The 15,733-nt window shown below is 36.9% G+C and overlaps 1 protein-coding gene and 1 long non-coding RNA gene across 10 annotated transcripts in view; one reads left to right on the top strand and one right to left on the bottom strand.

Annotated features, from left to right (window-relative positions):
- Positions 1-3,720, bottom strand: part of LOC119238714 (uncharacterized) — a 59,040-nt gene extending 55,320 nt beyond the window's left edge. For 3 of the 9 annotated variants that reach the window (XR_008549125.1, XR_008549126.1, XR_008549127.1), the window contains exons 1-3: positions 3,617-3,720; positions 2,001-2,160; positions 1,726-1,850 (exon numbers count right to left, since the gene is read on the bottom strand). This is a non-coding gene — a long non-coding RNA (uncharacterized LOC119238714). Of the gene's footprint in view, positions 1-1,632; positions 1,851-2,000; positions 2,161-3,616 lie in introns of those variants that run through there. The other 6 variants (XR_008549123.1, XR_008549129.1, XR_008549128.1 and 3 more) reach the window with 4 other exon arrangements.
- HERC1 (HECT and RLD domain containing E3 ubiquitin protein ligase family member 1) overlaps positions 1-15,733 on the top strand; it is a 186,697-nt gene that overhangs the window by 120,005 nt on the left and 50,959 nt on the right. The window contains 4 exon segments of the mRNA XM_037502665.2: positions 1,680-2,200; positions 3,675-4,450; positions 6,763-6,961; positions 10,348-10,508. Of these exon segments, the coding sequence (XP_037358562.1) occupies positions 1,680-2,200; positions 3,675-4,450; positions 6,763-6,961; positions 10,348-10,508 (1,657 nt within the window).

The following is a 15,733-nucleotide window of genomic DNA, read 5'->3' as shown; positions in this document are numbered from 1 at the left end:
TAGTTCTTTAAGAGTTACACATATGAGAGAGAGGTCTAGAAATAATCCTAAATGTAACCAGGTGCCATTAGCTGAATAATGGAAATTACAGTTGTGGAAAAATGGCCTTTCATTCATTCAGAGAGTTCTCTGACCTTGTGAATGTTGTAATTTGAGCCCCAAGCTCCCAGGAAGATAATATTAAGAGATACCCTTTCTCAGGCCTCCCCGGTGGCGCAGCGGGTTGAGCACAGTGCTGTGAAGCTGTCTGCAGCCTCTGCAGCGCAGGTTCAGTTCCCAGCCAGCCAAGGATATATCCACATGGTGTGACAGACCTCTTCTGTCTTGCCCACTGCTCCCCTCAGCAGTGTATTTCAGTTGTCTGCCTGTTCTGCTCCCCGCTCTGTCTCTGGCGAATCCTCTCACCCTCCCGTGCCTCTGGCCTGTACCCCAGTTCTTGTATAAAAAAATAATAAAATAAAAATCTTAAAAAAAAAAAAGAGATCCTTTCTCTAAATTCTTTTTTTTCCTCCTCATATAAAACCCAGACAACCTCATATAAAACTCCATCACTTTATTTAAAGATACAGTGTAGCCTAAGTTTGGTCTTTAGTGTTTCTTGTTATTTTTTTAGTGAAAAGTTTTCACACAGAGACATAATAGTTCTGTAATGGAAATGCTGGACTTGGTAAATCCTAACCATAAAAGTTAGATTTTAGTCTATACTTTTAAATATATTTTTTAAAATTTCAAGGAGGTATGATTTTAGGCTAGTTGTTCATGAGAAAGGGGAGCTGCATCTTGGACAGGTAGTCAATAGAATTGAACTGGAGGTGAAATAAAGAGGTAACCCAGTTCCTGCTATTATTTCTTTGCCTGATAAGTTCTCACAACTTGAAATACATTCTGATATGTACTTGTTAGAATGGTGCTCCCCACCATTTGTGAATCTTGAAGGAATTCATTCAACTTCAGGCTGTATAGCAATCAATTTAATCTACCCAGAAAATTTTTCTGTTAAGTTCAGAATCTCTGATAAAAACAGTACAAATAATAGCTAACATTTTTTTTTTGAAATTTTACTGGTGACTTGTGTTGTACTAAGTGCTTTATTTGCCAAGGCTCACTTAATATTTAAAATAATCATAAGAGATGGATACTATTACTAGTGCCTTTTTTTTTTAACAGATGAAAAACCTGAGGTTTAGCATGACTAAATAATTTCTCAAAATTATCAGAGTTAAGATTTGAATACAAGTCTTGCTCCTCTTTTAACCTCTGTCTTACTTGAATTGTGTGTCCAGATAGGAGATATTTCAGTAACCTACACTCATGACTTTATCTTTGTTCTCCTTGAACAATGTAAGATGGCCCCAACATTCATTATCACTCTGAAGTCTTAAGGATGAGAGCGAATAGGTCTTCACAGCATACATTGAGTCAGACATACACACTTTGGTCTATATACATCTTTCAGGTAGCTGTACCTGCTCCAATAGTCATAGCCTGCAGGAAGTTTAAATAATAGGGCAACTTATTAGAGGACCAACTGATACTAACTTCAATAGAGCTGTAACATTTGCTCTCTTTGGGCCAGTAGCATAATACACATGTATTAGTTTAACATATTACATATGCTAGAATTTTTTTGCAAGTAATAGTTTAATATCTCACATCTGCCACCCTCTTTTTTTGTGTAGGTGAAAATTTGTGATATGCAAATGCGTGGCACACCACGAGACTTACTTCCAGGAGACCCCATTTGTAGTCCAGTAGCAGCAGTGCTGGCAGAAGCCACTATTCAGCTTATCCGTATCCTTCATCGAACAGACCGTTGGACTTACTGCATTAACAAAAAAATGATGGAAAGGCTGCACAAAATAAAGATATGTATTAAAGAGTCAGGTCAGAAACTAAAGAAAAGCCGCTCGGTTCAAAGCCGAGAGGAAAATGAAATGAGAGAGGAGAAGGAAAGCAAAGAGGAAGAGAAAGGTAAACATAATAGACATGGCCTTGCTGACCTCTCAGAGCTGCAGCTGAGGACACTTTGCATAGAGGTGTGGCCTGTGCTGGCAGTGATAGGAGGAGTTGATGCTGGCCTTAGAGTTGGAGGTCGGTGTGTTCACAAGCAAACTGGGCGCCATGCCACGCTGCTGGGAGTGGTCAAAGAGGGCAGCACGTCTGCCAAGGTCCAATGGGATGAAGCAGAAATTACTATCAGGTATGATCTTTTGAGTTTCACTTTTAGCAAATGAGTATTTAATGGTGAAATGGGCCATTGCATATAGACAGTGATTAATCATATGTTTTAAGTGAGCTGCCAGTTAACTTGTGTAAATAATTTTTTCCATATAACTGATGAGTACTATTATTTCATAAAGGAATATTTCCCAAACTTGTGTCCCTTGGAATACTAGTGGTTTGTAAAATAATATAGTTTTTTGTTTTGTTTTGTGAAGGAATGGTAAGCTCACTGGTTTAGATTTAATGAGATACCTTGAAGGCTTTCTAATTTTCATGTGACTTTCTGCTTTTTTGATCATTTCCATTACACAACAGGAAGAAAACGGTCAGCCAAAAGATCCATGAGTTACATTTTGTGTAGGAGTGCCTTGAATGTAGGGCAGTGACCAAAATTAGATTTTGGATTTTTTATGATTTTAAGTATTCTTGTTTTGCTTTTATTTTAAAAGCCCCTATTTCTGTTGCTTCAGTGTACACCATTTGGGATAGATATGAAATTACACTTATTTGATGTAAATTATATATTTAAAGGCATTTATGTGTTTGTAATCAGATAGGATGGTTTGTATGAAACTTTACATGTTTAAAAGGAAATATATATTAAGTATCTTCATTGATAAGGAGACTCAATTTTTAGATGCTACATATTTTGCAATATAGATTTATTGATGAATCCTTTTTAATATTAATGTGACATTGGATAATATGTAAAACAGTGATTCTTAAGTATTATTTGGAGGCAGGAATGTTTTAGAATCAAATGATAACAGCGGACCCTTTCAGCTGAAAAAATGCTCACAAATAAATTTTATACACAATTTCAGGGATTAATGTAATCCATCCCCTTCCTCGACCAAGCTAAGAAAACAGTGAAAAATTTACATTATTAAGTGAAAAGTATCTACTTTTCTTTTATTCTCTGTCTTGTTTATTCAGGGATTTATGGTTCTTTATTAAGATGTCCCTTGGAATAAAACAAAATAAAGCAATTAAAAATGAGACAAAGAGAAAATAAGATTAGTAAGGTTAAGTTAGAACCTAGATTTTGGTTAATGTAACAAATGCATATCACAAAACTTTATATACTTGCTAAAGCTTTCTGTTACACTTTGTATAATGTAGCATTTTTTTTTATTTAGCATTCTTGCCAAATATCAGAAAGTATATCATCATGTTTTACTTAAACTATAAATTAGAAGCATTAATTGAAGACTACAAAGTAATTTAAAAGTACATGCACAAGTCATTGCTTTTGTATTTAACATTGTATCTCTCCATTTGCTCATAATAGGCTCATTTTTCTCTCTGTTTGTAATGACTTCTCTAGTTTGTATAAGTTTTCTCTGTAATGTGTACATGATGCATCATATATTGTCTACATTATGTTCTGTACCTTCCTCTTGTCTATCCCTCACTTGCTTCTTCCTGTGTCATTCTGATCTTTATTAAAGCTTCCCAACTTTTTGGTCGCCTAGTGATACTCCATTGTATAATCTGGAACCCTGTGAACCACTGCCGTTTGATGTGGCAAGATTCCGGGGCTTGACAGCTTCTGTGCTGCTGGACCTCACGTATCTGACCGGCATTCACGAAGACATGGGTAAACAAAGCACCAAGCGACATGAAAAGAAACACCGACATGAGTCTGAGGAGAAAGGAGATGTTGAGCAGAAAACTGAAAATGAGTCTGCTTTAGATATGCGAACAGGTTTACCATCTGATGATGCCAAAAGTCTGGGTACCACAAGCTCCAAATCAGAAAATGAAATACCTTCATTTTCTTTAGATCCAACACTGCCAGGCGTGGAATCCCAGCATCAAATAACAGAAGGAAAAAGAAAAAATCATGAACACATGTCTAAAAACCATGACATAGCCCAATCAGAAATCAGAGCAGTCCAACTGTCCTATCTCTACCTCGGTGCTATGAAATCACTTAGTGCTCTTCTTGGCTGTAGTAAATATGCTGAGTTGTTGCTGATACCAAAAGTTCTGGCCGAAAATGGTCACAACTCAGACTGTGCAAGCTCTCCAGTTGTTCATGAAGATGTGGAGATGCGTGCAGCCCTGCAATTCTTGATGAGACACATGGTAAAGCGAGCAGTCATGAGGTCACCCATAAAGAGAGCTTTGGGATTAGCTGATCTGGAACGAGCTCAAGCCATGATCTATAAATTAGTGGTCCATGGGCTTTTGGAAGACCAATTTGGAGGCAAAATTAAACAAGGTATGTTATCTGATGGGTTTTTTTTTGTTTGTTTGTTTGTTTTTTTGCTGCTGAAATTATAATTGCTAGAAGTGATATATTCTGTAATTGAGTTGTAAAAATTTTTATTGGCCAAAACAATTTTCATGTTGTTTTTTCCTTTAAAAGGCAAATGGTACTTTTTGTTTGTTTTATATTAGTAGTCATCTACCTATAATTTTCTACTTAAAACCCATACAAGCATTAGAACTTAATTGTTACTACATTTTATAAAATTGAAATTTAACTCATGCCACAAAAGGTACTGAAATATTTACTGACCTAATCAAAATTGTACATTATTCTGGTAAATTTTCAGAAGCATTTTTAAAAAAGATTTATTTATTTATGCATACAAGAACTGGGGTACAGGCTAGAGGTGCAGGAGGTGAGAGGATTCACCAGAGACAGTCTAGGGAATAGAACAGGCAGACTGACTGAAATACATTGCTGAGGGCAGCAATGGGCCAGACAGGAGAGATCTACTACTCCATGAGTGTTGCCCCTTGGCTGGCTGGGGGGCTGAACTCTTGCTGCAGAGGCTGAAGATAGCTTCATAGTGCTGTGCTTAACCCCTTGCGCCACCAGGGAGGCCTCCTTCAGAGGCATTTTAAAGGACATTTTAACATCTACATTTTATAGACTACATATTATATGTAAAAAAAAAATTGTTTTTTATCCTCATTTTTAGGGGTGATATGTAAATTCTGAGATAAAAATGAGTTATTCATTAATTATTTATCGATTACCTACTATGTACCTGAGACTCTTCTAGATTCTGGAGCATTAACACTGAAATTCCCTTACCTTCTTGAAGCTTACACAGCCCCTTTGCCCGGACTCCTTCCTTTGCTTTTTCCTTTCTTCCTTTCTTAGTTTAGGTAGTAAATAGACAGAGAGAGGTGCATGATGCATATAAGTAGAATTGTTAAGGTCATGATGATTGTGAAGGGAAGTGGCTATTTATCTAGCAAACTAATAGAATTAGCTATCTTTGTAGCAACTGTTGTCTTGATGTTTATTTGTAGACTCCCATACCATATTAAAAAATACGTAAATTTATACTTTTTTTTTCTTTCTTTCTTTCTTTATTTTTTTTTTTAAATTTTATTTTTATATTCCCCCATACAACTGCACATGCCCCATTCTTACCCCAATCCCTCCCCTCCCGGCCCCCACCCCCAAACATTTTAACTTTGTATTTTAACTAAATTTTTTTTACTCCTTGGAGTAGCTTTTTTTTTTTTTGAAGTATATCAAGTTTCTGTCCAGGTTTTTATTATTTCTGTATTTATGTGTCTTTATCTTTGCCTGTTTATAGACTAATGACAGAAAAGACACATTTAATAATCAGATTTCCTAGTGGACCTCTTTTCAAAATAAAGTGAAACTAGTTTGTTTGTTTTATAAAAGATCCCTTTCCTCTTTTAAAAAAAATGTGTAAGGGCCTCCCTGGTGGTGCAAAGGGTTAAGAGGCAACCTATGAAGCTATCCACAGCCACTGCAGCACGAGTTCGATCCCCAGGAGGCCAGGGAGCTACCACATGGTGGAGCAGACCTCTCCTGACTTGCCCGCTGCTCTCTCCAGCAGTGTATTTTAGTCAGCCTGCCTGTTCTGTTTCCCCACTCTGTCTCTGGTGAATCCTCTCAAACCACCACCGCCCCCAACACACACACACACACACACACACACACACACACACACACACACACACCTCTGACCTGAACCCCAGTTCTTATATGCATAATAAAATAAATCCTTCTTAATAAATGTGTAATTGGGCCTCCCTGGTGGTGCAGGGGTTGAAGACAGCACTATCAAACTACTGCCAGCCTCTATAGCAGGGAGCAACCCACATGGCACAGCAGCAGACCTCTCCTGGCTCATCTGCTGCTTCCCTCAGCAGTGTATTTTAGTACATCTGCCTGTTCTGTTCCCCACTCTCCTGGTGAATCCTCTCACCTCCTGTACCTCTGGCTTATACCCCGGTTCTTATATTCATAAATAAATCTTTTTTAAAAAGTATAATTACATTATGTATCAATATATATTACATTATATATAATACATTATGTATTCCATTTATATACATCATTATATATTAGAGATAATAGTGAATAGAAGGATATATACATAGAAGACTTTTTTTCTGTAAACCTTTCGTGAAAATTGTTATGTATGAAATATATTTAGAAACCTTCCAAATTAAAGATTAGGAATTTTCCATTCTACTTGGTCACTTTTGAATAAACAAATCCTTACTACTTTCTTGAATCTTTGTCCTGGTTTATAGAGATTGATCAACAAGCTGAAGAAAGCGACCAAGCCCAGCAGGCACAGACACCGGTTACCACTAGCCCATCAGCGTCAAGTACAACTTCCTTTATGAGCAGCTCATTGGAGGATACCACAACTGCCACCACTCCAGTCACTGATACAGAAACAGTGCCTGCATCTGAGTCCCCAGGAGTAATGCCACTTAGTCTTCTCAGGTAAGGAAGTTGACTTTTAATGTCTGCATACTGATGTCTATGGTTCTGAATACACGATTATTCTCTTATAAAGAATGTGCCCAAATAAATCAAGGCACTCTAATGTTAGAAGGAACCTAAGAGATCATAAATAGTCAAATCCATTTCTCTGGAATTGGAAATGTCCTCACAAGTTTAATATCTTGCCCAGGTCTTTTAGCCACTTTCGGTGGTCCCAGATCTAATCAACCATGCCTTTGACCACCAGGTACTTCAAAATTTCTTCCTAGAATGATTTTTTTTGCCTAATCTTTTGACTTTCTTCTTTAAAAAAGCAAAAACTTGTGTTTATGATAAAATCTTAAAAAGCTCACCTCCATAAAAATAATTTTCTCTTCTTAGGATATTTCCTTTTTAAGCATAATTTCTTAACTATACTTTCATTCTTATTATAAGATCAAATTGAAAAGGCATAAAAATGCTTCTTCAGCAACTCTATAGCTTTCTTAATTCTAAATAATTTCTTTTTCTTTGTTTGCCAAATGTATAGACAAAATAAAAACCTTGAAGGAAGATCTTTAGGGCGGGACCATTTTGTGAGCTCTCTTCACTAGTTCTTAAGGATTAGTCTCCTTTTTTCTTATTTCTATCCTCCCTTTACCCTAATTGACAGGTTGTTGTTATTCCCAGTGTATAGATTGGCACTTAAGAGATTAGTAGTGTGACTATTGTAATGATTGTGAATTCTCAAGTATACACAAAAGCCACCTGGAGAGCTTTGTAAAGCCTTTGGGACTTTGTCCCACAGCACGTCTCCTTCTGTTGTTCTGGAAGGGTATGTCCTTTGCATTTGGACTAAGTTTGCACAGTGATTCTGAAGTAGTGGTCTACAGCTCACCACGACCAGTGCTTATGGTCACGGGCAGAAAGAGCAGTAGGTGCTTTGCCCAGTCCTCACACATTTCCTGTCTCTTAGGTCACTTATTTAAGTAAAACAGTGTACAGAAGTGCTTCAACAAAGGAAGTAAAAAGGAATAAGATAGTCTAATATGGTTTTGAATCCCTCTGGAAATTACACAACTCAAGATATCCATGGAGTGTCAGTAGCACTGTGACTCCTCATTGCCTTTGTAACTCTGCATTGTAGGCATGGTGAAAGTAAAGTGATGTTCTTTTGCTCCCAGAGGCATTTACCAGGTGTTGTGCCTCTTTTCTTCTCAGTTCTCATTTCCCTGATATTGACGGGTATTATATTAAAACTGCAGTAGTTTCTGCCTGACTGAACATGATTTAATAAGAGAAAAGTCAGACAACTGCCCCTATGTGTATATCATCATGTCACAGAGTGGGTAGAAACTCTAAATTTTTTGACAATTTAATGTTGTCATTCTGTTGGACAAATCTGAGGAACAGTCAGTGAGTGAGGATCTTCTCTTGCCAGTGTCTGCCTCAGCCTGAGGGGGCTGACTCTCCTATACCTTTCCTTCTTTACACAGCTGGTTTATCATTCATTGATGGTTTTCAGTTGTGCTAGTTGACTAGGCAGATATCTTTTACTTTGTATTAAGGTATCTATTATTATATCTTAATATCCATATTAAGGTATCTCTTACTTTGTATTAAGATGAGTTAAGATTGTCATGGGTAGCTAGTGATTTTATATTTGAAGCAGCTGTAAATTATCAATCCTTAAAAATCTTCTTTATCCTGGGGCCTCCCTGGTGGCACAGCCAGTTGAGTGCAGTGCTGTGAAGCTGTCCGCAGCCTCTGTGGCGCTGGTTCGATTCCTGCCTGGTGGGGAGATTCCCACATGGCACGACAGACGTCTCCTGTCTCACCCACTGCTCTCCTCAGCAGTTTATTTAGGTTCTTCTGACCTGTTCTGCTCTCTGCTCTGTCTCTGGTGGATTCGCTCACCCTCCCACCTCTGGCCTGTACCCCAGTGCTTGTATAAATAAATAAATCTTAAAAAAAAAAAACTTTATCATTTAACCTACCAAAATACCGCTGTCACTTGGTGCAGATTTCCCCTGCTCTCCCAAAGTAGAATGTTCTATTTTGTATGATTTGGTAGGTTAGTTTTTGGGCTTGGGAATGTTAAAATATGTATGCATATAAATTAACAGTTATGGCATTCTCAGACCCAAAAATAACCTTACCGAATCATGCCAAATGAAAAACACTCTACTTTTGGTTAGTAGGGAAAACTAGTATTATAGTAGAAGGAGAAATCCATGATGTCAGGGATTTTTTTCTTTTTTAAAGTTTTTTTTTTCTTTTTTTTTTTTGCATAGAAGAATTGGAGTGTGGGCCAGAGGTATGGGGGATGAGAGGATTCACCAGACAGAGTGGGGAGCAGAACAGATGGATCTACTGAAATACACTGCTAAGGGGAACAGTGGATGAGACAGGAGAAGTCTGCTATGCCCTGTGTGGGTTAGCTCCCTGGCCAGGGATCAAACTCAGGCCTTAGTGATGACAGTGCTCAGACTTAACTCTACCAGGTAGGCCCCAACAAGGATATTTTTTTGGTCTGTTTTGTTAACTGCTATATTTTTCCTACCTGCTATGTTGCTGATGTTTTGCTAAACAAATGATAAGGTTTTATTACTTTTATAGTAAAATCACCTTATGAGATAATGAACTTTAAAACTGGATTTCTTAGGGCCTCCCCTGATGGCGCAAGGGTTGAGCGCTGGGCTGCAAAGCTGCCTGCAGCCTCTGCAGCGCTGGTTCCCTCCCCGGCCGCCGGCAAGGGTTCCACATGGCACGCAGACCTCTCCTGCCTTGCCTGCTGCTCCCCTCAGCAGTGTATTTCATCAGTCTGCCTGTTCTGTTCTCCGCTCTGGCTCTGGTGAATTCTCTCACCCTCCCACGCTTCTGTCTGTCCCCAGTGCTTGTATAAATAAATAAATAAACAAACAAACAAACAAATAAATAAATAAATCTTAAAAAAAAAAACTGGATTTCTTGGCCTCCCTGGTGGTGTAGCGGTTGAGCGCTGGGCTGCGAAGCTGCCTGCAGCCTCTGCAGCGCCAGTTCGATCCCTGGCTACCGGTGAGGGTCCCACATGGTGCACAGACCTCTCCTGCTGTGCCTGCTGCTCCCCTCAGCAGTGTATTTCATCAGTCTGCCCGTTCTGTTCCCCGCTCTGGCTCTGGTGAATTTTCTCACCGTCCTGCGCTTCTGACTGTACCCAGTACTTGTATAAATAAATCAATAAATCTTTAAACAAAAAAAACTAGATTTCTTCTTTTTTCCCTTCCCTGCCCTCCCATTAAACTATAACTAACCTGTATAGTATTCAGGCTGCATATTCTTGCATATTCTTCCATAAGAAGACTGTGATGTATGTATTTATTTTCTAATTTGGATTTTAATGCTAACCATTATTGTATTCTTAAAAGGCAAATGTTCTCTAGCTACCCAACTACTACTGTACTTCCCACACGTCGTGCACAGACTCCTCCAATATCATCGTTACCAACTTCTCCTTCTGATGAAGTAGGAAGGAGGCAAAGCTTAACTTCTCCTGATTCCCAGTCAGCAAGACCAGCTAATCGCACAGGTGTGTTGCCATCATGTACTATGATGCCCAAACCCCTTGGCACTCTAGATGTGTGGAACTTATTGTGTGGCTTTGTATTTTGTCTTCATTGAAGGTAAAGCCACGATTTTAATTAAAGGAGGGTCTGTCACATCCAATTGCGCTGTCTTCTCTGTTTTAAAGTTATAGATTGAATTAAACCTTTCTTTTCTATATAGGCATTCTTTTCTAATATAGGCATTTTTAGTACCATGAATTTTTGCTACAACCCAAACATTTGAAATGTTGTTTTTAATTTTCATCTAGCTTAAAATGCTTTCTAATTTAACATTGGCATCTTCTTTGATATATGGGTTATTTAGAAGTATGTTATTTAGTTTCCAGCTATTAGGGGATTTCCAAATATTGATTTTTAATTTCATTGTCAGTTGAGAGCATACCTTTTATAATTCAGATCCTTTTAGATTTATTGAGACTTGTTTTATAGCCCAGAATATGGTTTGGTTTGATAAATATTTCATGTGCACTTGGAAAACCAGGTATTTAGACTTTTTACATTTAATGTTACTGTTGATATGGTTATGTTTAATTCTACCATCTTTCTGTTTGTCTTATCTGTTCCTTTTTTGTTTATATTTTTTGGGTTAAATGTGTATTTTTTTATTTTTCCATTTGTCTCCTTTGTTGGCTTATTAGCTATATTTTGAATTGTAACTTTAGGGATTATTTTCAGGTTTATGGTATATTTTTAATTATAATCTACCTTCAAGTTATATCATTTAGTATACAGTAAAAAAACCTAACAACAGTATGCTTTCATTTCCTCTTTCTTAGCTTTTTGTAATTTTGCTATTATACATTCAACTTCTACATGTGTTATAAAACCCCATAATATATTGTTAGTGTTTTTGCTGTAAACAGTCAATTATTTTTTAAAGAGATTAAAAAACTGATGTATTTCATACTTACCACACACTTAACAGTTCTGAGATTCTTCTTTTACGTGAGTCCAGCTTTCCAGCTGGTATCATTTCCTTCTGCTTGAAAGACTTCCTTTACCATTTGTTGTAGTGGTTTGCTAGTGATGAATTCTTCTGACTCATATATGTCTGCAAGAGTCTATCTCACCTTCATTTTTGAAATATATTTTCACAGGGCACTAATTTTAACTGACATTCTTTTTTCTGTCAATAGTTTAATATGTTGCTCTGCCATATTCCTTCTTGCATTATTTCCAAAGATAAGTTGTTTGTCATTACAATCTTGATGTGACATGCCTTTTTTGGGCTACTTTTAAGATTTTTCTATTTATCACTAGACTTAAGCTGTTTGAATATGACCTGCACTGTGCAGGTTTCTTCATATTACTTTTTTGGATCTGTGGGTTTTTAATTAACTATCTTTAAAGTTAGACTTTTTTTTGCAATTTCTCTAATTATATGTATACTAGGGCACTTGAAGTCCCACAGATGACTAATACTCTGCTTTGGGGGGAAGGGGTGGAAGGTCGTTTTGCTCTGAGTTTCATTTTAAATAGTTTTTTTTTTTAAATTGCTGTATCCTGTGGTCACTCATCTTTCCATCTGTAGTGTCTAATCTGCTCTTAATCCCATCCAGGGTGTTTTGCCATTCAAGCATTGTAGTTTTCATCTTTAAAAGTTTGATCAAGGTCTTCTCCCTCCATGTCTTTAACACAAACTCAGTCTTTCCTCTGATTTACTGAGTTACATGGAATAATAATCTGTACTTACTATTAGAACAGCTATACTCTAGAAACTTACTCTAGTCTAAAAAGTGAACACCAGTTGCTTGGTGAAATACAGTACTAAGTTTCTATGCATCAATATGTAACCTTGTTTTATGGGTGTTTCTATTTAAACACATCATATTTAATATATCTTGTTATCTCATTAACTTTGAGCACATGGCCAGCAACACCATAACTCATTCCCAAATGAAGCTTATAGCTAAGACATTTTCTTTGTGAGGCACATAGCAGCTTTCTTAGGAACACTAGACAGCATTTCAGCACTGCGCTTGAGGTCTATTTTAAACAGTGAAATCAAAATGCACAAAAATGTAAAATAAAATACTAAGTAAACTGTGAAAAGGAAGGTTTATAGTCTGAGTTAAAATAAGAAGGCAGAGTAGTATTACTTTGTTCAGCCTTTGCTGGGAACAAATAAATGGAAAAACTGAATTTTGTGCATGTCTGAATGACTGAAAAATTACCTCGAGTATTGTTTGGGGGTTATATATTAATGTATAGAAAATTTGTGTATAGAAATTTTACAATTTAATTTTTACATATTGCATATTAATGTATAGGAAATTAATGTTCTTACAATGCCTGTTTTTATCTTTCTCTATTCATCATCTGTTTCATTTCTGGACTTGTTACTACTTGCTGATTTTCCTCCACATTCTTTCCTTATTTTCTTGTCTCTTTACATATTTGGTGATTTTTTTTAAATTGAATGTAAACTTTTAATTTTATTTTCATTGTGAATTTTACCTCATTTGGCACTAGATATTTTGTATTTCTTTCAATGTAATTTTGTTTTATTCTAGTATATAGTTAAGTCACTTGGAAATGATTCTTTTAAGACTTCTTTTAAGCTTTGTTAGGTGGGGCCAGTAGAGCTTTTAGTTTGGGTCTAATTTTTCTCGTAACTCTAACCTTTTTTGGTCTTCTATCCAATGCTTTCTTATGCATTACAACGTTTTTTCATTCTGGCATGTGGTAACGAAAACTCACCCAACCGAGTGTAAATTCCAGGATTGCTCCCTCTCCTCCTTGGTGCTTATTTCCCTAGCTTTGGATAATTGCTGCTTATGCATACTTGAGGACTTGAGGGGAAGAAACTGTCTCTTCATTTTTCTGGAGTTCTGTTTCCTTGCAATTCTCTCCTTTCAATACAGCCCTCTCCTTTCTGGTATTCTTCCTTGTGAGTTCTAGACACCTTGTCCTTCGTGAATTCTCTGTGTAATCAATTTGTAGAGATCGCCAAGTTTAGTTTAAAGTCAATCTTCCTACACTGCATTGTGCTGGAGAAATTCTCTTGGGGCAGTAAGCTAAGGCAGTTGTATATCTCACTCCATTTGTCTTACTACTCCCGGGAATCACTGTTTTATACTGCCTGAATTCCTTTTGTGCAGGTCACTAATATATTTCATCTATTTTTTTAGATGTTAAAGGTGAGGGTAAATCCAATATATATGTTACCTCATATATATTAGACTTATCAGGAATATTGCCACTCTAGTCTTTTCCTCCTTCCTTTCTTCCTTCTTTCCCCTCTTCACAAACCCCCTCCCTTCTAATGCAATTCAGTTCAGTTCAAACAATTTTAGAGAGACCAAGCTAGGTAGGCATTCATATCAGCATGGTTTGGGAGGTACATGGCATGGTGGCTCAGACTAGGGTATCAGAGCCAGATTGGGGTGAGGAAGTCTCCTTGTATGTGGAAATAGTCCGACATAGGGTATTGGAGTCCAAAGGGGGCTGAGGAAATAGTCACATGACCCAGCACCAGGTCAGAGCCAAGCAGAGTGAGGAGAGTCTCCACTAGCACTGTCCTCTGAGAGTGCCTGGAAGCAGTGATACTTCAATAACAATAAGCTTACCAAGTGCCATAATCTTGTTTACTAAACACTATTCTCTAGTAAAAGTAACCCAGATCTCCTCAGGGAAAAAATGGCTGATTTCAGGGATGAGTATGAAATAAGCCTGAAATAACTTCTGCCAAAAAGTGATAAAGTGCTAGAGAATGATGGGCAAATGCCTCAAGGATTAGAGACCAGATTACAGGTTTTTCACTGGCTAAACCTGGAAGGTTTCTTACATCAAAATAATCATAGCTATAGTAAAATACTAACCCATGAATACAATAAGAATCTATAACTCTATATTAATGGAAAAAGAAGAAACTTTGTTGTAGAGTGGATTACCAACTGATAAATCTAAAAATGATGGAATTAGAAAACCATTGTCCGTCAACCATCATAGTAATTTAGCCAATAAACATAAGTGGGTGCTAGGTAGTAAATGGGATATTTACATTATCCCATAATATTTCCATGCAACTAGTTTATTAATTACGTAGAGAAAAAGAACAATGCCTTTATGGTAGAAAAACCTGGTAGATACCATACCTAGCTCAAGTGATCAAAGTTAATTATCACAAGTAATGGGAAAAATTAAAATCAGTACCATTTATTAGAATACAGTGAAAAGACATTACTTTTTGGTGCTTTGTTATAAAGATCTTGCACAACTTGAATTTAATCGCATGAGGAAACATCAAACCCAGATTGAGGGACATTCTACATTATAACTGGCTTATAATCTTTAGTGTATCAAGTGATTGAAGAAAACTGAAAGATGATTCTGGATTTAACCCTTTGCTATGAAGAACATTGTCAGCACTTTTGGTGAAATTAGAAAGGAATCTAGGTTAAATGATAATGGTGTGAATATCCTGACTTTGAATGTTGTGTTGTGGCTATGCAGGAGTATGTCATTTTTTTTTTTAAAGATTTATTTATTTATGCAAGAACCTGGGTATAGGCCAAATGTGCGGGAGGGTGAGAGGATTCACCAGAGACAGAGCGGGGAACAGAACAGGCAGACTGTCTGAAATACACTGCTGAGGGGAACAGCAGGAGAGACAGGAGAGGTCTGCTGCACCATGTGGTTGCTCTGCAGCCAGCGGGGATCAAACTGGCACTGCAGAGGCTTACACAGCTTCACAGCACTCTGCTCAACCGCCTGTGCCACCAGGGAGGCCCGGTTTTTTTGTAGAATTTATAAATAAATGTATTCAGGGAGGTATTATGTTTGCTATTTACCTTTTACAAAATATCTTTGTACCAGTCTTGTAAATTTCTGTTAAGTTTGAAGGGTTTTTTGTAAATAGGAAGAATTTTAAAATAAAATATTAAAAAATTTTAGCAAGTTTGCTTTATATTTATAGGTTTATCTTTATGAAGGATTTTAAAAAGCTACAATAAGTTTAATCACAGTTATCCACTTAGTGAATTTTTTTAAGTGCTGAATTTACAGATACGGATTTGAAAATTTGCAATGAATAAAAAGGGGGAATTTAAAAAAGCAGTTTTCTGTACTATAGCTATTACGAATACTGTAACATTTAGCAGATTCTTAATAAAATTTAGACAAAAATCATTAAGTTTGGACAGTCTTAAGATATTGGAGACTTGTGGTTACAATAAGAACAATTTTT

This window comes from Talpa occidentalis, unplaced genomic scaffold (genome assembly GCF_014898055.3).
Source record: "Talpa occidentalis isolate TD23 unplaced genomic scaffold, MPIMG_talOcc4v2.1 talOcc4.11, whole genome shotgun sequence".
NCBI classification, from domain to species: Eukaryota; Metazoa; Chordata; class Mammalia; order Eulipotyphla; family Talpidae; genus Talpa; species Talpa occidentalis.
The sequence above is the reverse complement of the archived record's forward strand: the minus strand, read 5'-3'. Positions and strand labels throughout refer to the sequence as shown.